The 27883-nt window shown below is 42.0% G+C and overlaps 1 protein-coding gene across 1 annotated transcript; it reads left to right on the plus strand.

Annotated features, from left to right (window-relative positions):
* The first annotated feature begins 2656 nt into the window (after window positions 1–2656).
* Window positions 2657–26205, plus strand: LOC116370069 (NLR family CARD domain-containing protein 3-like). Its single transcript, XM_031819667.1, has 12 exons — window positions 2657–2746; window positions 5165–5308; window positions 8908–9024; window positions 9692–9781; window positions 17140–17256; window positions 18224–18313; window positions 19893–20009; window positions 20308–20392; window positions 20522–20750; window positions 21130–22894; window positions 23192–23351; window positions 25596–26205. Exons 2-12 carry the CDS (start codon window positions 5181–5183, stop codon window positions 26127–26129), a joined length of 3432 nt encoding a protein of 1143 aa, XP_031675527.1. The 5' UTR covers window positions 2657–2746; window positions 5165–5180; the 3' UTR covers window positions 26130–26205.
* The last annotated feature ends 1678 nt before the right edge of the window (window positions 26206–27883 follow it).

The following is a 27883-nucleotide window of genomic DNA, read 5'->3' on the forward strand; positions in this document are numbered from 1 at the left end:
CCATGCTGTGCCCACTGACCACCAGAGGAGGCTGGTAAGGGGAGGATGACCGGCTCATAATCAGGGCTAGAATGAAGTGAATGGAACTGACCCCAACCATGCTGTGCCCACTGACCACCAGAGGAGGCTGGTAAGGGGAGGATGACCGGCTCATAATAAGGGCTAGAATGAAGTGAATGGAACTGACCCCAACCATGCTGTGCCCACTGACCACCAGAGGAGGCTGGTAAGGGGAGGATGACTGGCTCATAATAAGGGCTAGAATGAAGGGAATGGAACTGACCCCAACCATGCTGTACCCACTGACCACCAGAGGAGGCTGGTAAGGGGAGGATGACCGGCTCATAATAAGGGCTAGAATGAAGTGAATGGAACTGACCCCAACCATGCTGTGCCCACTGACCACCAGAGGAGGCTGGTAAGGGGAGGATGACCGGCTCATAATAAGGGCTAGAATGAAGTGAATGGAACTGACCCCAACCATGCTGTGCCCACTGACCACCAGAGGAGGCTGGTAAGGGGAGGATGACCGGCTCATAATAAGGGCTAGAATGAAGTGAATGGAATTGTACATGTGTGTTTGATGTGTTTGATACCATTCTATTAATGTTATTAGAGCCATTATTATGAGCCTGTCCTCCATGCCACCAGCCACCAGCCACCACTGCTGACCACAGACCAGAGACAAACAGTCTAACTGGCAACCCACGGATACATTAGTCTGGTCCCAGATCTTTAGACAACTCCTTTAGATATACAGGGCATGACAATGACAGTCGGAAGAGTTTAACAGATCTGAATCAGGACACTAAGAGTTGGTTTAGAACAGATCTGAATCAGGACATTAAGAGTTGGTTTAAACAGATTGGAATCAGGAAACTAAGAGTTGGTTTGAACAGATCTGAATCAGGAAACTAAGAGTTGGTTTGAACAGATCTGAATCAGGAAACTAAGAGTTGGTTTGAACAGATCTGAATCAGGAAACTAAGAGTTGGTTTAGACAGATCTGAATCAGGATACTAAGAGTTGGTTTAAACAGATCTGAATCAGGAAACTAAGAGTTGGTTTAGACAGATCTGAATCAGGAAACTAAGAGTTGGTTTAAACAGATCTGAATCAGGAAACTAAGAGTTGGTTTAAACAGATCTGAATCAGGAAACTAAGAGTTGGTTTAAACAGATCTGAATCAGGAAACTAAGAGTTGGTTTAAACAGATCTGAATCAGGATACTAAGAGTTGGTTTAGACAGATCTGAATCAGGATACTAAGAGTTGGTTTAGACAGATCTGAGTCAGTAAACTAAGAGTTGGTTTAGACAGATCTGAGTCAGTAAACTAAGAGTTGGTTTAGACAGATCTGAGTCAGTAAACTAAGAGTTGGTTTAGACAGATCTGAATCAGGATACTAAGAGTTGGTTTAGACAGATCTGAGTCAGTAAACTAAGAGTTGGTTTAGACAGATCTGAGTCAGTAAACTAAGAGTTGGTTTAGACAGATCTGAGTCAGTAAACTAAGAGTTGGTTTAGACAGATCTGAGTCAGTAAACTAAGAGTTGGTTTAGACAGATCTGAATCAGGATACTAAGAGTTGGTTTAGACAGATCTGAGTCAGTAAACTAAGAGTTGGTTTAGACAGATCTGAGTCAGTAAACTAAGAGTTGGTTTAGACAGATCTGAATCAGGATACTAAGAGTTGGTTTAGACAGATCTGAGTCAGTAAACTAAGAGTTGGTTTAGACAGATCTGAGTCAGTAAACTAAGAGTTGGTTTAGACAGATCTGAGTCAGTAAACTAAGAGTTGGTTTAGACAGATCTGAATCAGGATACTAAGAGTTGGTTTAGACAGATCTGAGTCAGTAAACTAAGAGTTGGTTTAGACAGATCTGAATCAGGATACTAAGAGTTGGTTTAGACAGATCTGAGTCAGTAAACTAAGAGTTGGTTTAGACAGATCTGAGTCAGAAAAACTAAGAGTTGGTTTAGACAGATCTGAATCAGGATACTAAGAGTTGGTTTAGACAGATCTGAGTCAGTAAACTAAGAGTTGGTTTAGACAGATCTGAGTCAGTAAACTAAGAGTTGGTTTAGACAGATCTGAGTCAGTAAACTAACCAAAAGTTTGTTTGAGGGTGTCAAAAATGTGGGACCAAATTGTATACTTCAAAGTCAGAGATATGTTGAACCTGGATCATCATAATGATTCTACATGTTATAGTATGAACCTGGATCATCATAATGATTCTACATGTTATAGTATGAACCTGGATCATCATAATGATTCTACATGTTATAGTATGAACCTGGATCATCATAATGATTCTACATGTTATAATATGAACCTGGATCATTATAATGATTCTACATGTTATAATATGAACCTGGATCATCATAATGATTCTACATGTTAAAGTATGAACCTGGATCATCATAATGATTCTACATGTTATAGTATGAACCTGGATCATCATAATGATTCTACATTTATAATATGAACCTGGATCAATCATAATGATTCTACATACTATAATATGCCATGGCCTTTACTGGCCAAAGGTTAAACTGCTGTTATGGTTATGATATACTATGGTGTTGTGTCACTAGACTTTGACCAGATATTATTGCATCCAAAGATCAACTGTACCTAGAACATAGATACAGAGAGACTTGTCATCAGGAAGGTGATCTCTCAGCACAACGGAAAATATCTCAATGACTTGACATGTTCTGGTTATGAATTCAGGCTACAAGGTAAAATGATTGGGATTATTGTCAAGTGTGTACGGAAATTAAATGTATGTTGTTATTTTAGTATAGTGAAGTAAAACACTCAGATGTAACAGTCCATTTCACCTGGGACAGCTACGTGACAGTTCAATCATACTAAATGGCGCTAACTGGGTGTAGTCAAGTCACATTAAAAAACATGCTGTTCATATATTCGTATATCGCGGTTATTTTACAATTTGTATATTTTTACAAATGTAAATATTCTTTCAGAATATCTGAATATTTGTTGTTTTCAAAATTACAATGAATTCAGTAACAGCATCATAATATCATACCTGGTGAACAAAGCAACACACTAGAATGAGAGAAATTATTAAAAGAGAAAGTGACACGTTATAATTATTAATAATATTACTATTTTTATATTGGTATTATTTTTATTAGTTATCTATTAATTAAATCACCTGACTGTTTGGATGTGTCTGTTAGTAAATGTTTTATTTCTGAGAGATAATGCATCAAATAGAACAATTGACCTTCAATAATTAGTTGTCACTGTGTTAACCACAACCAACATGATGGATCTCTGTTTAGTTGTCACTGTGTTAACCACAACCAACATGATGGATCTCTGTTTAGTTGTCACTGTGTTAACCACAACCAACATGTTGGATCTCTGTTTAGTTGTCACTGTGTTAACCACAACCAACATGTTGGATCTCTGTTTAGTTGTCACTGTGTTAACCACAACCACCATGTTGGATCTCTGTTTAGTTGTCACTGTGTTAACCACAACTAACATGCTGGATCTCTGTTTAGTTGTCACTGTGTTAACCACAACCAACATGTTGGATCTCTGTTTAGTTGTCACTGTGTTAACCACAACTAACATGCTGGATCTCTGTTTAGTTGTCACTGTGTTAACCACAACCAACATGTTGGATCTCTGTTTAGTTGTCACTGTGTTAACCACAACCAACATGTTGGATCTCTGTTTAGTTGTCACTGTGTTAACCACAACCAACATGTTGGATCTCTGTTTAGTTGTCACTGTGTTAACCACAACCAACATGTTGGATCTCTGTTTAGTTGTCACTGTGTTAAACACAACCAACATGTTGGATCTCTGTTTAGTTGTCACTGTGTTAACCACAACCAACATGTTGGATCTCTGTTTAGTTGTCACTGTGTTAACCACAACCAACATGTTGGATCTCTGTTTAGTTGTCACTGTGTTAACCACAACCAACATGTTGGATCTCTGTTTAGTTGTCACTGTGTTAACCACAACCAACATGTTGGATCTCTGTTTAGTTGTCACTGTGTTAACCACAACCAACATGTTGGATCTCTGTTTAGTTGTCACTGTGTTAACCACAACCAACATGTTGGATCTCTGTTTAGTTGTCACTGTGTTAAACACAACCAACATGTTGGATCTCTGTTTAGTTGTCACTGTGTTAACCACAACCAACATGTTGGATCTCTGTTTAGTTGTCACTGTGTTAACCACAACCAACATGTTGGATCTCTGTTTAGTTGTCACTGTGTTAACCACAACCAACATGTTGGATCTCTGTTTAGTTGTCACTGTGTTAACCACAACCAACATGTTGGATCTCTGTTTAGTTGTCACTGTGTTAACCACAACCAACATGATGGATCTCTGTTTAGTTGACACTGTGTTAACCACAACCAACATGTTGGATCTCTGTTTAGTTGTCACTGTGTTAACCACAACCAACATGTTGGATCTCTGTTTAGTTGTCACTGTGTTAACCACAACCAACATGTTGGATCTCTGTTTAGTTGTCACTGTGTTAAACACAACCAACATGCTGGATCTCTGTTTAGTTGTCACTGTGTTAACCACAACCAACATGTTGGATCTCTGTTTAGTTGTCACTGTGTTAACCACAACCAACATGTTGGATCTCTGTTTAGTTGTCACTGTGTTAACCACAACCAACATGTTGGATCTCTGTTTAGTTGTCACTGTGTTAACCACAACCAACATGTTGGATCTCTGTTTAGTTGTCACTGTGTTAACCACAACCAACATGTTGGATCTCTGTTTAGTTGTCACTGTGTTAACCACAACCAACATGTTGGATCTCTGTTTAGTTGTCACTGTGTTAACCACAACCAACATGTTGGATCTCTGTTTAGTTGTCACTGTGTTAACCACAACCAACATGTTGGATCTCTGTTTAGTTGTCACTGTGTTAACCACAACCAACATGTTGGATCTCTGTTTAGTTGTCACTGTGTTAACCACAACCAACATGTTGGATCTCTGTTTAGTTGTCACTGTGTTAACCACAACCAACATGCTGGATCTCTGTTTAGTTGTCACTGTGTTAACCACAACCAACATGCTGGATCTCTGTTTAGTTGTCACTGTGTTAACCAGAACCAACATGTTGTATCTCTGTTTAGGGGTCAGTGCTCTAAAATGAGTCTCTCTGGGGAGAGAGAGGAGGGGGGCCCTGTCTCTAAAATGAGTCTCTCTGGGGAGAGAGAGGAGGGGGGCCCTTCCTCTAAAATGCATCTCTCTGGGGGACATGACACCAAAGCTAAGAGGTAAGATGACAATTTTATGAAGAATTTATTAAGTTTGTTTCCAAAATCAATAGCTATCTTAAGGTGAATGCACTTACTGTAAATAGCTCTGGATAAGAGCATCTGCTAAATCAGGGGTTCTCAATCCGGGGTCTGTGGAGGTACTGCAGGGGTTCTCAATCCGGGGTCTGTGGAGGTACTGCTGGGGTTCCACGGAACCCTGACTGTACTCGTTGCAATGTTAGACATTTGATAGGATTTTCACATGACACGACAACTTGATCTGATATAATGGAATGGAATAATATAATGAACTCTTAATTATTGCCTAATATAATTGAATGCATATTTTTTTTGTTACAAGCAGAATTTTGACAATATTACCGTTATATCAACACTCTCTTCACACCCCTTTAACATCTCTAAATATCTTTGGCATAGTAGGCATCAAGTCCCTTGCCAATAATGTTGCCTACAACGTTGCAACAATGTTCATTTTCATCGAACACATATTACGCCCCAGATACCTTCAATTGCCCAATTTATAGCCATGCACAATTTAGGATTATTATTTAACAACATGATGTTGTGCTCCAAAGGGAGAACCTGAAATAACATGATGGAGATAATTAAATCATCAGAAGAACAACGTGTTTATTATTATACACTCTTAGAACAGAAGGTTCCTTCTAGAACCAAAAAGGCTTCTATCACTTCATTAATATATGGAACCACTAAAACATTATATATATTTGGTTCAGTGAAGAAGAACCTCTAGAGTTCTGATCAACAGAAGGTTAATGTTTAGAGGATGGGAATCAAGCAGCCTTCCAGTCATCAGATCACTTCTGGTGATTTTTTCCTGGCCCGGGATTTGAACCAGACACCTTTTGGCCACAGCACCAATTCCTTATCCGCTGGGCGAAAACCTGAGATAATAAGCCAAAATGTAGACACAATGCTGTGCAGACATACATGGTATGACTTATTACAATTATTATACATAAATCATTGCCAAAAGCACAAGACATACTGTTGCATGTAGGTCTACATTATTAATGGATTGATCATATAGAAATATAAAACATTATTTTAACTTCTCCAAAGCAATTACATGTGGCTCAGGAACCACTGACTCACTGCATTATTCTATAGTATTATCAAGACACCTGCTGTTAACTCTTAACTACTTAGGACACCTGCTGTTAACTCTTAACTACTTAGGACACCTGCTGTTAACTCTTAACTACTTAGGACCTGCTGTTAACTCTTAACTACTTAGGACACCTGCTGTTAACTCTTAACTACTTAGGACACCTGCTGTTAACTCTTAACTACTTAGGACACCTGCTGTTAACTCTTAACTACTTAGGACAGCTGCTGTTAACTCTTAACTACTTAGGACACCTGCTGTTAACTCTTAACTACTTAGAACACCTGCTGTTAACTCTTAACTACTTAGGACAGCTGCTGTTAACTCTTAACTACTTAGGACACCTGCTGTTAACTCTTAACTACTTAGGACACCTGCTGTTAACTCTTAACTACTTAGGACACCTGCTGTTAACTCTTAACTACTTAGGACACCTGCTGTTAACTCTTAACTACTTAGAACACCTGCTGTTAACTCTTAACTACTTAGGACACCTGCTGTTAACTCTTAACTACTTAGAACACCTGCTGTTAACTCTTAACTACTTAGGACAGCTGCTGTTAACTCTTAACTACTTAGGACACCTGCTGTTAACTCTTAACTACTTAGGACAGCTCACGAGGTCTTTATTCTCAGCACTTATACGACCAATGTTCTACTCTGAGACACTTTGGCGATATGGACCCAGATCTCAACATATTGTTATAAAAAAACTGAAAATGTTTTATGATTTACATAATAATAATAAAAGAATATTACTAATGTAACCCACTGTAAAGACTGGGTTTAGTTGATTGTGTTGCACTGCTCATGTCCGCGTCCCCGTACAGAACTGTCCGCGTCCCCGTACAGAACTGTCCCCGTACAGAACTGTCCGCGTCCCCGTACAGAACTGTCCGCGTCCCTGTACATAACTGTCCGCGTCCCCGTACAGAACTGTCCGCGTCGCCGTACAGAACTGTCTGCGTCCCCGTACAGAACTGTCTGCGTCCCCGTACAGAACTGTCTGCGTCCCCGTACAGAACTGTCCGCGTCCCTGTACATAACTGTCCGCGTCCCCGTACAGAACTGTCCGCGTCCCCGTACAGAACTGTCCGCGTCGCCGTACAGAACTGTCTGCGTCCCCGTACAGAACTGTCCGCGTCGCCGTACAGAACTGTCCGCGTCCACGTTCGGTGTGGCGCCAAGGAGATTGTCCGGTTACGCGCAGAGTGGACTGAGGTGATCTTGGGGAATAACGACGGAGTTTGTTACAGTGTTGAGACGCCGAAGTTTATTGTTCAATTTGCTTTTTTCTTTACGGTCAGGGACAGTATGAGTGTAGCCAGATCCTTTTCACTCTCTGTCCTTGTTTCATTTTGTTGTTCACCGGATTCGTCATCATCGAGATGAGGGACAGAAACGACCTGCTAGCCAGTCAGTACAGCTCGGTAAGCTAGCTAGCTGCTCTACCAGCAGCATCCTAGTTATCCTAGCTAGTCGGTACAGCTCGGTAAGCTAGCTAGCTACTCTACCAGCAGCATCCTAGTTATCCTAGCTAGTCGGTACAGCTCGGTAAGCTAGCTAGCTACTCTACCAGCAGCATCCTAGTTATCATAGCTACCACTACATCATCAGTCGGTACAGCTCGGTAAGCTAGCTAGCTACTCTACCAGCAGCATCCTAGTTACCATAGCTACCACTACATCATCACCGGCTGTCTGCATTTCTTGTGGACCGATGGAGCTCCCCGGTTGTTTCTTCCACCTGTTAAATCCCGGTGAGGCTTCTCCCTCTCTCGTTGACGGATGCTGGCTACCTCTGTCCGGTTCTCCTCTCTTCACTAGATGAACGGTAACTTTAGTGTTTAAACCCTCTGTGTCCAAGGACCGAACTTTTGAATATTATTTTCAGGACGCCTCAATAGCAGGTATTGAACCCCGGGTAAATAATCACTAGTCAGAACCTCATCCTCAGTAGACATTCATTATAAAAATCATCTTAATATCTGATGTTGTGAGTAAACAACCTCGAGAGTGCGTCTTCCAGCCCTCCAATAAATTACATCATTCAACCCTCCCGGTTAGTAAATTTACCTCAACATCCCCCGGAGAAGGCAGAGTAACGACACCAGCCTTTTAGCGGGGCTGACAGACTGCCTACAACGCTCGCGTCGCTAAATGAATTTCGTTATTAAAAATGACACACTGCTCTCGCGCGCCAACGAGCGTCGAGAAGTCAGTTCTATTTGTGACGCAGGTCGCGCTGCATCTCCTCATTGGTTTATAGAAGCAGGTACCCACGTGGCATCTCCTCATTTAGCAAAAAAACACAACTTAACATAAACTTAACTTCTTTAAACAATAAAAGTTCATTTACGAACATTTCTGAAAAGTGATATATAGCGTTATGGAATGAAACTCTTATGTTTCCCCATCTGAGCTCAGAGTAGTTGAGAGATGTAATGTTTGTCTCTGTTGTGTTGAAGTCCAATCAAGCAGGAGAGACCAGCCTCCCCTGTTCCCAGCTGTGTGTCCATGAAGAGTGACTGGTCTATGAATCATCCTATAGTGTTTAGAGAGGGAGACTTTTCTACTGAACCAAGGTAAGAAGAACTCATGGGTCCTGGTCAGTGAGTTAAACAACACTGTCTCTAGTCATTTCTCCTCTCCCATTTTCCCATTTATTGTTGTTGTTTTCATAATCAATAGGCTCATCATTTTGTCCATTTTCATAGTCCTAAAACAATATTAAACAAACACAACATTGACTCAGTACTGGTTCTCCTTATAGCCTCATTATTACCTCAACTACCTGGTACCCTGCACATTGACTCAGTACTGGTACTCCTTATAGTCTCATTATTACCTCAACTACCTGGTACCCTGCACATTGACTCAGTACTGGTTCTCCTTATAGCCTCATTATTACCTCAACTACCTGGTACCCTGCACATTGACTCAGTACTGGTTCTCCTTATAGCCTCATTATTACCTCAACTACCTGGTAGCCCTACACATTGACTCAGTACTGGTTCTCCTTATAGTCTCATTATTACCTCAACTACCTGGTACCCCTGCACATTGACTCAGTACTGGTACTCCTTATAGTCTCATTATTACCTCAACTACCTGGTACCCTGCACATTGACTCAGTACTGGTTCTCCTTATAGTCTCATTATTACCTCAACTACCTGGTACCCCTGTACATTGACTCAGTACTGGTTCTCCTTATAGTCTCATTATTTTTATTTTGTGTTACTATTTCCAAGGTTTAAGGGCAACGTAGCACGTCTGGTGAACAGGGCAGAGTCCCATATCATCAGGCAAACCAGTAGAAACTGGATCAGCAGCACAACAAGGTATCACGTCCGGATCATGTATCAATACTGATAGTATAGAAAGAAAGGGAGCACTGCTCTCAGATCAGCTTTCTCCATTCAAATATTTCCTTAACATTATAATTATGGCACAATACTGACCACAGATCAGCTTCTATTATCACCTATGGCTTCAAGTATTGAGGAGGATTAGTCTAATGCTTACCCAATTAAAATGCAGTAAATCCCAGATTTGACATTGTGTTCATGTTAGGATACACATCATTAAATATATTGAGACAAATTACAGAGTAGCCTACAAGTAGCAAAATAGAACTCAATATATTGAACAATATGATTGAAATAGGCCTAAAGCCAAAAGTTCATAGTTTAATGCAGTCATCTTGGTTTTCATTTGAAGCAAATTTGTAGAAGTCCCTTGTTTGAATCAATTGCAAAGACATTGTCAACTTTGTTCGGAATTTATCGGTGTCACAGAGAGACTGATAAACCATGTAATTCTATGTGTGATTCTATCTTCTGTGTATAAAGTCATGCGGAAGGGCAAAAAATAATCTAACGACTCACTCAGCTGTTCTAGTGGTCTGAGGCAGGTGTTAGATTACTCAGCTGTTCTAGTGGTCTGAGACAGGTGTTAGATTACTCAGCTGTTCTAGTGGTCTGAGGCAGGTGTTAGATTACTCAGCTGTTCTAGTGGTCTGAGACAGGTGTTAGATTACTCAGCTGTTCTAGTGGTCTGAGACAGGTGTTAGATTACTCAGCTGTTCTAGTGGTCTGAGGCAGGTGTTAGATTACTCAGCTGTTCTAGTGGTCTGAGGCAGGTGTTAGATTACTCAGCTGTTCTAGTGGTCTTTGACAGGTGTTAGATTACTCAGCTGTTCTAGTGGTCTGAGACAGGTGTTAGATTACTCAGCTGTTCTAGTGGTCTGAGGCAGGTGTTAGATTACTCAGCTGTTCTAGTGGTCTGAGACAGGTGTTAGATTACTCAGCTGTTCTAGTGGTCTGAGGCAGGTGTTAGATTACTCAGCTGTTCTAGTGGTCTGAGGCAGGTGTTAGATTACTCAGCTGTTCTAGTGGTCTGAGACAGGTGTTAGATTACTCAGCTGTTCTAGTGGTCAGAGACAGGTGTTAGATTACTCAGCTGTTCTAGTGGTCTGAGGCAGGTGTTAGATTACTCAGCTGTTCTAGTGGTCTGAGGCAGGTGTTAGATTACTCAGCTGTTCTAGTGGTCTGAGACAGGTGTTAGATTACTCAGCTGTTCTAGTGGTCTGAGACAGGTGTTAGATTACTCAGCTGTTCTAGTGGTCTGAGACAGGTGTTAGATTACTCAGCTGTTCTAGTGGTCTGAGGCAGGTGTTAGATTACTCAGCTGTTCTAGTGGTCTGAGACAGGTGTTAGATTACTCAGCTGTTCTAGTGGTCAGAGACAGGTGTTAGATTACTCAGCTGTTCTAGTGGTCTGAGGCAGGTGTTAGATTACTCAGCTGTTCTAGTGGTCTGAGACAGGTGTTAGATTACTCAGCTGTTCTAGTGGTCTGAGACAGGTGTTAGATTACTCAGCTGTTCTAGTGGTCTGAGACAGGTGTTAGATTACTCAGCTGTTCTAGTGGTCTGAGGTGTTAGATTACTCAGCTGTTCTAGTGGTCTGAGACAGGTGTTAGATTACTCAGCTGTTCTAGTGGTCTGAGGTGTTAGATTACTCAGCTGTTCTAGTGGTCTGAGACAGGTGTTAGATTACTCAGCTGTTCTAGTAGTCTGAGACAGGTGTTAGATTACTCAGCTGTTCTAGTGGTCTGAGGCAGGTGTTAGATTACTCAGCTGTTCTAGTGGTCTGAGGCAGGTGTTAGATTACTCAGCTGTTCTAGTGGTCTGAGACAGGTGTTAGATTACTCAGCTGTTCTAGTGGTCTGAGACAGGTGTTAGATTACTCAGCTGTTCTAGTGGTCTGAGACAGGTGTTAGATTACTCAGCTGTTCTAGTGGTCTGAGACAGGTGTTAGATTACTCAGGTGTTCTAGTGGTCTGAGGCAGGTGGTAGATTACACAGAGTAAATACTCCTGGTATATACCAGGTATCTAACCACAGAGTAAATACCAGGTATCTAACCACAGAGTAAATACTCCTGGTATATACCAGGTATCTAACCACAGAGTAAATACTCCTGGTATATACCAGGTATCTAACCACAGAGTAAATACTCCTGGTATATACCAGGTATCTAACCACAGAGTAAAAAACCAACTGTCCGTTTGCTAATCCCTTTCTATTGTGTTACCGACTGTCCGTTTGCTAATCCCTTTCTATTGTGTTACTGACTGTCCGTTTGCTAATCCCATGTGGAACTCTAAGTTGTTTTTGTGGCACAGCTTTGCTTTATCTTGGCCAGGTCGCAGTTGTAAATGAGAACTTGTTCTTAATAGGCCAACCTGGTTAAATAAAGGTGAAATAAAATGACAAATTAATAACTTAATTACCAATTATTAGAAGGAAAACTATTTCACTCATATTTGAAAACATTTTAGGTCAGATTTCATATAAACCTGTAAACACTGGACAGATACTTTAAGCTCAATCATCTGAGCTGGAGTTTACAAACACAGAACATGAAGCCAACACATAAACAAACTTAGTCCCAGATATAAATCAAATTGGTCACATGGTTAGCAGATGTTATTGGTCACATACACAGGGTTAGCAGATGTTATTGGTCACATACACAGGGTTAGCAGATGTTATTAGTCACATACACATGTTTAGCAGATGTTATTGGTCACATACACATGGTTAGCAGATGTTATTGGTCACATACACAGGGTTAGCAGATGTTATTGGTCACATACACAGGGTTAGCAGATGTTATTGGTCACATACACATGGTTAGCAGATGTTATTGGTCACATACACAGGGTTAGCAGATGTTATTGGTCACATACACAGGGTTAGCAGATGTTATTGGTCACATACACAGGGTTAGCAGATGTTATTAGTCACATACACATGTTTAGCAGATGTTATTGGTCACATACACATGGTTAGCAGATGTTATTGGTCACATACACAGGGTTAGCAGATGTTATTGGTCACATACACAGGGTTAGCAGATGTTATTGGTCACATACACATGGTTAGCAGATGTTATTGGTCACATACACATGGTTAGCAGATGTTATTGGTCACATACACAGGGTTAGCAGATGTTATTGGTCACATACACAGGGTTAGCAGATGTTATTGGTCACATACACAGGGTTAGCAGATGTTATTGGTCACATACACATGGTTAGCAGATGTTATTGGTCACATACACAGGGTTAGCAGATGTTATTGGTCACATACACAGGGTTAGCAGATGTTATTGGTGACATACACATGGTTAGCAGATGTTATTGGTCACATACACAGGGTTAGCAGATGTTATTGGTCACATACACATGGTTAGCAGATGTTATTGGTCACATACACAGGGTTAGCAGATGTTATTGGTCACATACACAGGGTTAGCAGATGTTATTGGTCACATACACAGGGTTAGCAGATGTTATTGGTCCCATACACAGGGTTAGCAGATGTTATTGGTCACATACACAGGGTTAGCAGATGTTATTGGTCACATACACATGGTTAGCAGATGTTATTAGTCACATACACAGGGTTAGCAGATGTTATTGGTCACATACACATGGTTAGCAGATGTTATTGGTTACATACACATGGTTGGCAGATGTTATTGGTCACATACACATGGTTAGCAGATGTTATTGGTCACATACACATGGTTAGCAGATGTTATTGGTGACATACACATGGTTAGCAGATGTTATTGGTCACATACACATGGTTAGCAGATGTTATTGGTCCCATACACAGGGTTAGCAGATGTTATTGGTCACATACACATGGTTAGCAGATGTTATTGGTCCCATACACAGGGTTAGCAGATGTTATTGGTCACATACACAGGGTTAGCAGATGTTATTGGTCACATACACATGGTTAGCAGATGTTATTAGTCACATACACATGGTTAGCAGATGTTATTGGTGACATACACATGGTTAGCAGATGTTATTGGTCACATACACATGGTTAGCAGATGTTATTAGTCACATACACAGGGTTAGCAGATGTTATTGGTGACATACACATGGTTAGCAGATGTTATTGGTCCCATACACAGGGTTAGCAGATGTTATTGGTCACATACACAGGGTTAGCAGATGTTATTGGTCACATACACATGGTTAGCAGATGTTATTAGTCACATACACATGGTTAGCAGATGTTATTGGTCCCATACACATGGTTAGCAGATGTTATTGGTCACATACACATGTTTAGCAGATGTTATTGGTCACATACACATGGTTAGCAGATGTTATTGGTCACATACACAGGGTTAGCAGATGTTATTGGTCCCATACACAGGGTTAGCAGATGTTATTGGTCACATACACAGGGTTAGCAGATGTTATTGGTTACATACACAGGGTTAGCAGATGTTATTGGTCACATACACATGGTTAGCAGATGTTATTGGTCACATACACATGGTTAGCAGATGTTATTGGTCACATACACATGGTTAGCAGATGTTATTGGTCACATACACAGGGTTAGCAGATGTTATTGGTCACATACACAGGGTTAGCAGATGTTATTGGTCACATACACAGGGTTAGCAGATGTTATTGGTCACATACACATGGTTAGCAGATGTTATTGGTCACATACACAGGGTTAGCAGATGTTATTGGTCACATACACATGGTTAGCAGATGTTATTGCTCACATACACATGGTTAGCAGATGTTATTGGTCACATACACAGGGTTAGCAGATGTTATTAGTCACATACACAGGGTTAGCAGATGTTATTAGTCACATGGTTAACAGATGTTATTAGTTACATACACATGGTTAGCAGATGTTATTGGTCACATACACAGGGTTAGCAGATGTTATTAGTCACATGGTTAACAGATGTTATTAGTTACATACACATGGTTAGCAGATGTTATTGGTTACATACACATGGTTAGCAGATGTTATTTACAATGGCTGCCTAGGAACAGTGGTTAACTGCCTTGTTCAGGGGCAGATATTTACCTTGTCAGCTCAGGGATTCGATCTAGCAACCTTTCGGTTACTGGCCCAACACTCAAACCACGAGGCTACCTGCCACCTCTACACTCTAACCACGAGGCTTCCTGCCACCTCGACACTCTAACCACGAGGCTACCTGCCGCCTCTACACTCTAACCACGAGGCTACCTGCCACCTCTACACTCTAACCACGAGGCTACCTGCCGCCTCTACACTCTAACCACGAGGCTACCTGCCGCCTCTACACTCTAACCACAAGGCTACCTGCCGCCTCTACACTCTAACCACAAGGCTACCTGCCACCACAGACATACAGGATATCACTTGTTATACATCATTATTATACATAAAGCATTGCCAAAAGCACAAGACATACTGTTGCATGTAGGTCTACATTATTTATCGATTGATCATACAGAAATATAAAACATTATTTTAACTACTACAAAGCAATTACATGTGGTGCAGGAACCACTGACTCACTGCATTATTCTATAGTATTATCAAGACACCTGCTGTTAACTCTTAACTACTTAGGACAGCTGCTGTTAACTCTTAACTACTTAGGACAGCTGCTGTTAACTCTTAACTACTTAGGACAGCTGCTGTTAACTCTTAACTACTTAGGACAGCTGCTGTTAACTCTTAACTACTTAGGACAGCTGCTGTTAACTCTTAACTACTTAGGACAGCTGCTGTTAACTCTTAACTACTTAGGACAGCTGCTGTTAACTCTTAACTACTTAGGACAGCTGCTGTTAACTCTTAACTACTTAGGACAGCTCACGAGGTGTCCTAAATATCTGCCGACTAGGTGGGACTAGAGACTTCATGCATAGTTACCCACCCACTTATACCCATAAGTGTAAAATGTCTTTATTCTCAGCACTTATATGGCCAATGTTCTACTCTGAGACACTGTGTGAACATGGTCCCAGATCTCAACATATTGTTATAGAAAAACATAGAATTTTTGTTTTACATAATAATCCAAAATGAATATTACTAATGTAACCCACTGTAAAGACTGGGTTTAGTTGATTGTGTTGCACTGATCATGTCCGCGTTCTGGAACTGTCCGCGTCCCCGTACAGAACAGTCCGCGTCCCCGTACAGAACTGTCCGCGTCCCTGTACAGAACAGTCCGCGTCCCCGTACAGGACAGTCCGCGTCCCCGTACAGAACAGTCCGCGTTCCCGTTCGGTGTGGCGCCAAGCCGGTTACGCGCAGAGTGGACTGAGGTGATCTTGGGGAATAACGACGTAGTTTGTTACAGTGTTGAAACACCGAAGTTTATTGTTCAATTTGCTTTTTTCTTTACGGTCAGGGACAGTATGAGTGTAGCCAGATCCTTTTCACTCTCTATCCTTGTTTCAATTTGTGGTTCACCGGATTCATCATCGAGACGAGAGACAGACGCACGACCTGCTAGCTAGTCGGTACAGCTCGGTAAGTTAGCAAGCTACTCTACCTGCAGCATCCTAGTTATCCTAGCTAGTCGGTACAGCTCGGTAAGCTAGCTAGCTACTCTATCAGCAGCATCCTAGTTATCCTAGCTAGTCGGTACAGCTCGGTAAGCTAGCTAGCTACTCTACCAGCAGCATCCTAGTTATCCTAGCTAGTCGGTACAGCTCGGTAAGCTAGCTAGCTACTCTACCAGCAGCATCCTAGTTACCATAGCTACCACTACATCATCACCGGCTGTCTGCATTTCTTCTGGACCGATGGAGCTCCCCGGTTGTTTCTTCCATCTGTTAAATCCCGGTGAGGCTTCTCCCTCTCTCGTTGACGGATGCTGGCTACCTCTGTCCGGTTCTCCTCTCTTCACTAGATGGACGGTAACTTTAGTGTTTAAACCTAAATAAATAGTAACAATAGCAGGTATTGAACCCCGGGTAAATAATCACTAGTCAGAACCTCAACCTCAGTTTACATTCATTATAAAAATCATCTTAATATCTGATATTGTGAGTAAACAACCTCGAGAGTGCGTCTTCCAGCCCTCCAATAAATTACATCATTCAACCCTCCCGGTTAGTAAATTTACCTCAACATCCCCCGGAGAAGGCAGAGTAACGACACCAGCCTTTTAGCGGGGCTGACAGACTGACTACAACGCTCGCGTCGCCAAATTAATTTCGTTATTAAAAATGACACACTGCTCGCGCCATTAACTAACGTCTGGAAGTCAGTTCTATTTGTGAAACTCTTCTTATGTTTCCCCATCTGAGCTCAGAGTAGATGAGAGATGTAATGTTTGTCTCTGTTGTGTTGAAGTCCAATCAAGCAGGAGAGACCAGCCTCCCCTGTTCCCAGCTGTGTGTCCATGAAGAGTGACCGGTCTACGATTCAACCTATAAACTTTAGAGAGGGAGACTTTTCTACTGAACCAAGGTAAGAAGAACTCATGGGTCCTGGTCAGTGAGTTAAACAACACTGTCTCTAGTCATTTCTCCTCTCCCATTTTCCCATTTATTGTTGTTGTTTTCATAATCCATAGGCTCATCATTTTGTCCATTTCCATAGTCCTAAAACAATATTAAACAAACACAACATTCCCTCCCTGTGTGTGTGTGTGTGTGTGTGTGTGTGTGTGTGTGTGTGTGTGTGTGTGTGTGTGTGTGTGTGTCTGTGTGTGTGTGTGTGTTTGTGCACTCCCTGGATGAGGAGTGGTAATCTCTATCCTGATTTTCTAGTCACTTTTACCTCTACCTACATGTACATATTATCTCAATTATAGTCTCATTATTACCTCAACTACCTGGTAGCCCTACACATTGACTCAGTACTGGTACTCCTTATAGTCTCATTATTACCTCAACTACCTGGTACCCTGCACATTGACTCAGTACTGGTACTCCTTATAGGCTCATTATTACCTCAACTACCTGGTACCCTGCACATTGACTCAGTACTGGTTCTCCTTATAGTCTCATTATTACCTCAACTACCTGGTACCCTGCACATTGACTCAGTACTGGTACTCCTTATAGTCTCATTATTACCTCAACTACCTGGTAGCCCTACACATTGACTCAGTACTGGTTCTCCTTATAGTCTCATTATTACCTCAACTACCTGGTACCCTGCACATTGACTCAGTACTGGTGGTACTCCTTATAGTCTCATTATTACCTCAACTACCTGGTAGCCTGCACATTGACTCAGTACTGGTTCTCCTTATAGTCTCATTATTACCTCAACTACCTGGTACCCTGCACATTGACTCAGTACTGGTTCTCCTTATAGTCTCATTATTACCTCAACTACCTGGTACCCTACACATTGACACAGTACTGGTGCTCCTTATAGTCGCATTCTTGTTATTTTGTGTTGCTATTTCCTTATTTTTATTTACAAGTCACAAGGACAACGTAGCACGTCCTGTGAACACGTCAGGGTTCCATAGCCGGAGGCAGACCAGCAGGAACTGGATCAGCAGCACAACAAGGTAACACGTCTGGTGAACAGGTCAGAGTTCATATCCTCAGGCAGACCAGCAGAAACTGGACCAGCAGCACAACAAGGTAACACGTCTGGTGAACAGGTCAGAGTTCATATCCTCAGGCAGACCAGTAGAAACTGGATCAGCAGCACAACAAGGTATCACGTCTGGTGAACAGGTCAGAGTTCATATCCTCAGGCAGACCAGCAGAAACTGGACCAGCAGCACAACAAGGTAACACGTCTGGTGAACAGGTCAGAGTTCATATCCTCAGGTAGACCAGTAGAAACTGGATCAGCAGCACAACAAGGTATCACGTCTGGTGAACAGGTCAGAGTTCATATCCTCAGGTAGACCAGTAGAAACTGGATCAGCAGCACTACAAGGTATCACGTCTGGTGAACAGGTCAGAGTTCATATCCTCAGGCAGACCAGTAGAAACTGGATCAGCAGCACTACAAGGTATCACGTCTGGTGAACAGGTCAGAGTTCATATCCTCAGGCAGACCAGCAGAAACTGGATCAGCAGCACTACAAGGTATCACGTCTGGTGGAGCCTGTATCAATACTGATAGGATGGAAAGAAAGGGAGCTCTGCTCTCAGATCAGCTTTCTCCATTCAAATATGTTCTTTACATTAGAATTATTTCACAATACTGACCACGAATCAGCTTCTATTATCCCCTATGGCTACAAATACTAAATGAATAAAATGTCAAATATAAGTGTTTTACATACAGAACTCATATTACTGTATTGAATTATTATATTAAAATATTTAAATATTGATGTTAAAAGTGTATCATTTATATAGTTATGTTAAACATTAAACGTTAAACATTCCTTATTAAACATGTATTTATTTGTTACATTTGACTGTGTAGCAGATATATATTATTACTGTGTAAAACCTAGCAGATATATATTATTACTGTGTAAAACCTAGCAGATATATATTATTACTGTGTAAAACCTAGCAGTACTACTGATTTCTCTGAGAGTGAGACAGATATATATTATTACTGTGTAAAACCTAGCAGTACTACTGATTTCTCTGAGAGTGAGGCAGATATATATTATTACTGTGTAAAACCTAGCAGTACTACTGATTTCTCTGAGAGTGAGGCAGATATATATTATTACTGTGTAAAACCTAGCAGTACTACTGATTTCTCTGAGAGTGAGGCAGATATATATTATTACTGTGTAAAACCTAGCAGATATATATTATTACTGTATAAAACCTAGCAGTACTACTGATTTCTCTGAGGGTGAGGCAGATATATATTATTACTGTGTAAAACCTAGCAGATATGTATTATTACTGTGTAAAACCTAGCAGTACTACTGATTTCTCTGAGAGTGAGACAGATAGAAATAATTTAGAAAAAACATGATTATTTGTCTCTGAAAAAAACATAACTTATAAACATAATTTCTTCAACGTTCGCGACGCTAAATGACACACTGCTCGCGCGTTAACTAACGTCTGGAAGTCAGTTCTATTTGTGAAACTCTTCTTATGTTTCCCCATCTGAGCTCAGAGTAGATGAGAGATGTAATGTTTGTCTCTGTTGTGTTGAAGTCCAATCAAGCAGGAGAGACCAGCCTCCCCTGTTCCCAGCTGTGTGTCCATGAAGAGTGACTGGTCTATGGGTCATCCTATAGTGTTTAGAGAGGGAGACTTTTCTACTGAACAAAGGTAAGAAGAACTCAGGGGTCCTGGTCAGTGAGTTAAACAACACTGTCTCTAGTCATTTCTCCTCTCCCATTTTCCCATTTATTGTTGTTGTTTTCATAATCCATAGGCTCATCCTTTTGTCCATTTGCATAGTCCTAAACAATATTAAACAAACACAACATTCCCTCCGTGTGTGTGCGTGTGTGTGTGTGTGTGTGTATGTGTGCGTGTGTGTGTGTGTGTGTGTGTGTGTGTGTGTGTGTGTGTGTGTGTGTGTACTCCCTGGATGAGGAGATGTAATCTCATGTTTTGTCCACAGAAACCAACAGGAGAGATCAGAGTCAGAGATTCTCAGTGGTCAGTCTTCCCAGAGTCATCAAACAGACCTGGCCTCCATATTCAGTGTATGTGGTCCTGTTATGTACATTTGTTTTTGTTTACCTCAAGCAAAGTTGATCTGTCAATCATTCATTAATGTGTTAATGAGAAAGCATTTATTCTCTTGCTTAACTTATTTACTTGATTTATTTCAGGTGCTTGAAGAGAATATTATGACATTTGTGAAGAACGAGCTGAAGATGTTCAAGAGGATTCTTAGTCCAGAACTCCCAGGAGGCTTTGAGAGTCAGAAGCAGGATAAGGAAGTGGTGGATGCTGATGATGAGAAGCAGGAGAGCAGTGCCAGAGAGGGGGCTCTGAAGATCACACTGCACATCCTGAGGAAAATGAACCAGAAGGAGCTTGCTGACACACTGGAGAAATGTAAGATCTGTCTGCCTCATGTTGAATGGTGTTTTATAACATTTAAAAGCTGTAGCTAAAGTACAGCTAAAGTAGGTGTGTAACTCAATGATATTGTAGCAGCCTTCACACAACACCTAGTGACCTCATCAAGTAGCAGCAGGGATGTGTTGTGGTGATTAAATTAGAGAGAGAGAAAGAGAGACGACATTAATAATACCATCAATAATAATATAATCAGTCACACCAGTCTGTAATGCATTATGAAAACTTTTACACATTTATACAGTCAGTTAAGAGAATAAATTATTATAATTTACAACTTTATAACAGTCCTTCAATACTGTAGACATTAAAACAGACGTAATATTAATATCCTCGGTGTTATTTCTTCATTCAGATGAGCTTGCTGTGATTTGCCAACGTGAACTCAAATCTAATCTAAAGAAGAAGTTTCAATGTGTATTTGAGGGGATCGCTAAACAAGGAAACCCAACACTTCTCAATAACATCTACACAGAGCTCTACATCACAGAGGGTGGAACAGGAGAGGTCAATAATGAACATGAGCTGAGACAGATTGAGACAACAACCAGGAAACAAGCAAGACCAGAGACTGCAATCAAATGTAACGACATCTTCAAACCCTTAACTGGACAAGACAAACCTATCAGAACTGTGCTGACAAAGGGAGTCGCTGGCATTGGAAAAACAGTCTCTGTGCAGAAGTTCATTCTGGACTGGGCTGAAGGAAAAGCAAATCAGGATGTCCAATTTGTATTTTCATTCCCTTTCCGGGAGCTGAATTTGATGAAAGAGGACAAACACACTTTCATTGAACTTCTTAATCACTTCTCAATGGAAACCAAACAATCAAGAATCTCCAACTACGACAAGTACAAAGTTCTGTTCATCTTTGATGGTCTGGATGAGTGCCGACTGCCCCTAGACTTCCAGAAGAACAAGATCTGTTGGGACGTCACAGAGTCAACCTCAGTGGATGTTCTGCTGACAAATCTCATCAGGGGAAATCTGCTTCCCTCTGCTCTCCTCTGGATAACTACCCGACCTGCAGCAGCCAATAAGATCCCTTCAGGGTGTGTTGACCAGGTGACAGAGGTACGAGGGTTCAATGACTCACAGAAGGAGGAGTACTTCAGGAAGAGATTCAGTGATGAGGACCTGTCCAGCAGAATCATCTCACACATAAAGACATCAAGGAGCCTCCACATCATGTGCCACATTCCAGTCTTCTGTTGGATTTCTGCAACAGTCCTTGAACACATGCTGAAACATAAGAGAGAAGAGATGCCCAAGACTCTGACTGAGATGTACACACACCTTGTGGTGTTTCATACCAAACAGAAGAATAAAAAGTATCTTGGGAAAGAAGAGACAGGTCCACACTGGAATAAAGAGAGCATTCTGTCTCTGGGAAAACTGGCTTTTCAACAGCTTGTGACTGGCAATCTGATTTTCTATGAAGAAGACCTGAAAGAGGCTGGCATTGATGTCAATGAAGCCTCAGTGTACTCAGGATTGTGCACACAGCTCTTTAAAGAGGAATGTGGGCTGTACCAGGACAAGGTGTTCTGCTTTGTTCATCTGAGCATTCAGGAGTTTCTGGCTGCTGTATATGTGTTCCTCTCATTCATCAACAACAATGAGAATCTAATGGACAAACTGCAAACAAAAGACGAGCCTGAAGTTACTTTCTACAAGAGTGCTGTGGATAAAGCCTTACAAAGTGAGACGGGAAACCTGGACCTTTTCCTCCGCTTCCTTCTGGGCCTCTCACTGGAGTCCAATCAGAAGCACTTACGAGGTCTACTGACAACGACAAGAATCAGCTCACAGAGCCATGAAGAAACAGTCAAGTACATCAAGGAGAAGATCGGGGAGGATCTCTCTCCAGAGAGGAGCATCAATCTGTTCCACTGTCTGAATGAACTGAATGACCATTCTCTAGTGGAGGAGATCCAAAGCTACCTGAGATCAGGAAGTCTCTCAAAACCCAACCTGTCACCTGCACAGTGGTCAGCTCTGGTCTTTGTGTTGCTGACTTCAGAAAAGGAGCTGGATGTGTTTGACCTGAAGAAATACTCCAGATCAGAGGAAGGTCTTCTGAGGCTGCTGCCAGTGGTCAAAGCCTCCAGAGCTGCTCTGTGAGTAAATAAAATGACATTTAAGAACTAATCATCAGGAAGAAATATTCAGTTTAGAGAAAAATATGAATTATAATATGTATAATATATTATTTTGAAAAACATATTGAATAAATTCATTGATGTTCACATTAGTATAACAATATGTATAACAATATGACCATACAATTCTAGGAGACGGACGATGAATCTATATGTTGTTTGAGAGAATAAACCAAATGCATCTACCATTGTCCTTCTACACTACTGGTGTTAAATTAGCAGTGTGTTTGTGAAGTCATGATGATCTCTTTGCAGGTTGTCAGGCTGTGGAGTCACAGAGGAAGGCTGTGCTTCTCTGGTCTCAGCTCTGGAGTCAAACCCCTCACACCTGAGAGAGCTGGACCTGAGTAACAATGACCTGAAGGATTCAGGAGTGAAGCTGCTCTCTGCTGGACTGGGGAATCCCCACTGTAAACTGGAGTCTCTGAGGTCAGTATTCCTGTAGTTGGTCAACAAGTGAAAACTGTTCACCAGATCCAATAATATATATTGTGGACTGTATACTCAATACAATCTAAATCTGATACCTCACTGTCTAAATAGATATGGTGTGGACTGTATACTCAATACAATCTAAATCTGATACCTCACTGTCTGTCTTCTGACTGATACTGCTTTTTAAACTGGTCTGGTCAGTCTACTATAATATTTGTTAATATTTACACTATTTTACGAATAGATATGGAAGGTTTCAGGACACTGATGTATCTGAATATGCTGAAAAAATGAATATCACTGATATACTGATATATCTGAAAATGTTGAACAAATATAGATTTTCACCACTAAAGTATATCAGTGTGATTTTAATATGATTTGACTCTTTGCAGGCTGTCAGGCTGTCTAGTCACAGAGGAAGGCTGTGCTTCTCTGGTCTCAGCTCTGGAGTCAAACCCCTCACACCTGAGAGAGCTGGACCTGAGCTACAATCACCCAGGAGACTCAGGAGTCAGACTGCTCTCTGCTGGACTGGAGGATCCACACTGCAGACTGGAGAAACTCAAGTATGTAGAGGGTTTATGTCAATGTTCATATCAGACATGTTGGACTTATCAGGCTGGTTTCTGGAGAAACTCAAGTATGATAAACATTCTTACCATTACTTACTTAGACAAAGTTATATGTCTCCAGTGTGTGTGTCTGTGTCTCCAGTGTGTGTGTGTGTGTGTGTGTGTCACCAGTGTGTGTGTGTGTCACCAGTGTGTGTGTGTGTGTGTGTGTGTGTGTTTGTGAGTGTGTGTCACCAGTGTGTGTGTGTGTGTGTGTGTGTGTGTGTGTTAGTGTCTCCAGTGTGTGTGTGTGTGTGTGTGTGTGTCTCCAGTGTGTGTGTGTGTGTGTGTGTGTGTGTCTCCAGTGTGTGTGTGTGTGTGTGTGTGTTAGTGTCTCCAGTGTGTGTGTGTGTGTGTGTCTCCAGTGTGTGTGTGTGTGTCTCCAGTGTGTGTGTGTGTTAGTGTCTCCAGTGTGTGTGTGTGTGTCACCAGTGTGTGTGTGTGTGTGTGTCTCCAGTGTCTGTGTGTGTGTGTTTGTGAGTGTGTGTCACCAGTGTGTGTGTGTGTGTCACCAGTGTGTGTGTGTGTGTGTGTGTGTGTTAGTATCTCCAGTGTGTGTGTGTGTGTGTGTGTGTGTGTCCAGTGTGTCCTGTGTGTGTGTGTGTGTGTGTGTCCAGTGTGTCCTGTGTGTGTGTGTGTCCAGTGTGTCCTGTGTGTGTGTGTCCAGTGTGTCCTGTGTGTGTGTGTGTCCAGTGTGTGTCCAGTGTGTCCTGTGTGTGTGTGTGTGTCCAGTGTGTGTGTCCAGTGTGTGTCCAGTGTGACCTATGTGTGTGTGTGTGTGTCCAGTGTGTCCTATGTGTGTGTGTGTGTCCAGTGTGACCTGTGTGTGTGTGTCCAGTGTGTCCTCTGTGTGTGTGTGTCCAGTGTGTCCTGTGTGTGTGCGTGTGTGTCCTGTGTGTGTGTGTGTGTGTGTGTGTGTGTGTGTGTGTGTGTGTGTCCCTCAATGACTGTCTGTTCTTCTGCTTACCGCTACAGTGTGGAACATGGTGGAGAGAACAGAATGAAACCTGGACTTAGAAAATGTGAGTGTTGACTGCTGTGAAGAATATGACTAAGAATAAGTCTTAATTCAAGTTAAGTCAAAGACCAACATCATTACTGACTTGGTCATATTAAATATCAGCTGTAGTTCTACAGAAGCAGAAATCAGGGACACCAACGTTTACAAAGAGTTGATTTGTGTGTGTATGTGTGTGGTGTGTGTGGTGTGTGTGTGTGTGTGTGTGTGTGTGTGTGTGTGTGTGTGTGTGTGTGTGTGTGTGTGTGTGTGTGTGTGTGTGTGTGTGTGTATGTGTGTGTGGGTGTGGGTGTGGGTGTGGGTGTGGGTGTGGTGTGGTGTGGTGTGGTGTGGTGTGGTGTGGTGTGTGTGTGTGTGTGTGTGTGTGGTGTGTGTGTGTGTGTGTGTGTAATTAATGTGAATCAGTGTGTTTTATATTACCATACAGTATAACATATGATCATTCAACAAGTCTCAAGTTACCTTCACTTCTCCTTTTGATACCTAGAAACATCTACATTAAATGAATTAGTGAAAAGTGAGTTAACATTCTAATGTGAATGATGATGATTTCTAATATTGTGTCTGGTTTCATCCATCAGATGTCTGTGATCTCACACTGGACCTAAACACAGTAAACAGACACCTCTCTCTGTCTGAGGAGAACAGAAAGGTGACATGGAGGAGAGAGGAGCAGCCGTATCCTGATCACCCAGAGAGATTTGAGGTCTGGGGACAGGTGCTGTGTAGAGAGGGTCTGACTGGGCGCTGTTACTGGGAGGTAGAGTGGAGTGGGGGAGCTGTTATAGGAGTGACATATAAAGGAATCAGCAGGAGAGGAGGGGTTAATGACTGTTGTCTTGGATACAATGACAAGTCCTGGAGTCTGTTCTGCTCTGACAACAGTTACATTGCCTGGCACAATAATAATCCCACTCCCATAGACGTCCCCTCCTCCAGCTCCCACAGAGTAGGAGTGTATCTGGACTGGCCAGCCGGCACTCTGTCCTTCTATAGAGCCTCCTCTGACACACTGACCCACCTGATCACATTCACCTCCACATTCACTGAGCCCCTCTATCCAGGGTTTAGGGTTTATGATGATTCCTTTGGGATTTGGGACTCCTCAGTGTCCCTGTGCCAGTGATACACACACACATTGACACACTCACACTCACACACAGACACACACACACTGGACACAAACAGACAAACACACACACACTTTGGATACAAACACACACACATACACACACACACACAGGACACGCACACACACACACACACACAAACATTGGACACATGCACACACTGGATACACACATATTGGGGACACACACACATTAGACACACGCTCTAGTGCACACACACGCACACACACACACACACACACACTGGACACACACAGACACACACACTGACACTCACACACACACATAGTGGACACACACACTGGACACACACACACACACACACACATATAGGCGTTTTCAAAAAACATATGCCATTCAGGGCACCAGTCTAGAACCAGTGGTTGCTAGGCAGTTTCTGGATCCCAGGTTCTAGAACAGCTTCTATCCCAGTTCTATCTGCCTGTTAATTCAGTTTCTGGACCACAGGTTCTAGAACAGCTTCTATCCCAGTTCTATCTGCCTGTTAAATCAGTTTCTGGACCACAGGTTCTAGAACAGCTTCTATCCCAGTTCTATCTGCCTGTTAAATCAGTTTCTGGACCACAGCTTCTATCCCAGTTCTATCTGCCTGTTAAATCAGTTTCTGTATCACAGCTTCTATCCCAGTTCTATCTGCCTGTTAAATCAGTTTCTGGATCACAGGTTCTAGAACAGCTTCTATCTATGGTTTATGATGTTGACTCTTCAGTGTCCCTGAAATAATAACACACACACTAGACACACACACACTGGACACACACACACACTAGACACACACTAGACACACACACACTAGACACACACTAGACACACACTAGACACACACACAATGGACACACACTAGACACACACACACTAGACACACACTAGACACACACACACTAGACACACACACACTGGACACACACACACTAGACACACACTAGACACACACACACTAGACACACACTAGACACACACTAGACACACACACAATGGACACACACTAGACACACACACACTGGACAAATACACACACTAGGGACACACACTAGACACACACACACTAGACACACACTAGACACACACACACTGGACAAATACACACACACACACACTAGACACACACTAGACACACACACAATGGTCACACACTAGACACACACACACTAGACACACACACTCTGGACACACATGTTAACCTGCGACTGGTTGAAACATGAAACAAATATGAAATGAAATACAAAACAATTAAATATGTGGAATAGAATTAAACAAATTGTACAATTAGTACAACAGAGTGTTGTAATTCAGGGTTACTATAGCAACAGAGTGTTGTGATGCAGGGTCACTATAGCAACAGAGTGTTGTGATGCAGGGTTACTATAGCAACAGAGTGTAGCAATGCAGGGTCACTATAGCAACAGAGTGTTGTGATGCAGGGTCACTATAGCAACAGAGTGTTGTGATGCAGGGTTACTATAGCAACAGAGTGTTGTAATGCAGGGTCACTATAGCAACAGAGTTCTCATCTGCTCTCTCTTTCTGCTCTGCTCTCTCTCTGTTCTCTGCTCTCTCTTCTCTGCTCTCTCTGCTCTCTGCTCTCTCTGCTCTCTCTCTGCTCTCTCTGCCCTCTTCTCTCTCACTCTCTGCTCTCTTCTCCTCGCTCTGCTCTCTCAGCCTGCTCTCTGCTCTCTCTCTGCTCTCTCTCTCTGCTCTCTCTCTGCTCTCTCTGTGCTCTGCTCTCTCT

The sequence above is a fragment of the Oncorhynchus kisutch genome, unplaced genomic scaffold (assembly GCF_002021735.2).
Source record: "Oncorhynchus kisutch isolate 150728-3 unplaced genomic scaffold, Okis_V2 scaffold2442, whole genome shotgun sequence".
NCBI classification, from domain to species: domain Eukaryota; kingdom Metazoa; phylum Chordata; class Actinopteri; order Salmoniformes; family Salmonidae; genus Oncorhynchus; species Oncorhynchus kisutch.

What these genes read in the sequence shown, in the direction of transcription:
- LOC116370069 (XM_031819667.1), top strand. Translation starts at nt 5,181, where the DNA reads ATGAGTCTCTCTGGGGAGAGAGAGGAGGGGGGCCCTGTCTCTAAAATG. An exon ending in CATGACACCAAAGCTAAGAG is followed by an intron (nt 5,309 to 8,907) that starts GTAAGATGACAA and finishes GTTGTGTTGAAG; the next exon opens with TCCAATCAAGCAGGAGAGAC. An exon ending in TGGATCAGCAGCACAACAAG is followed by an intron (nt 9,782 to 17,139) that starts GTATCACGTCCG and finishes GTTGTGTTGAAG; the next exon opens with TCCAATCAAGCAGGAGAGAC.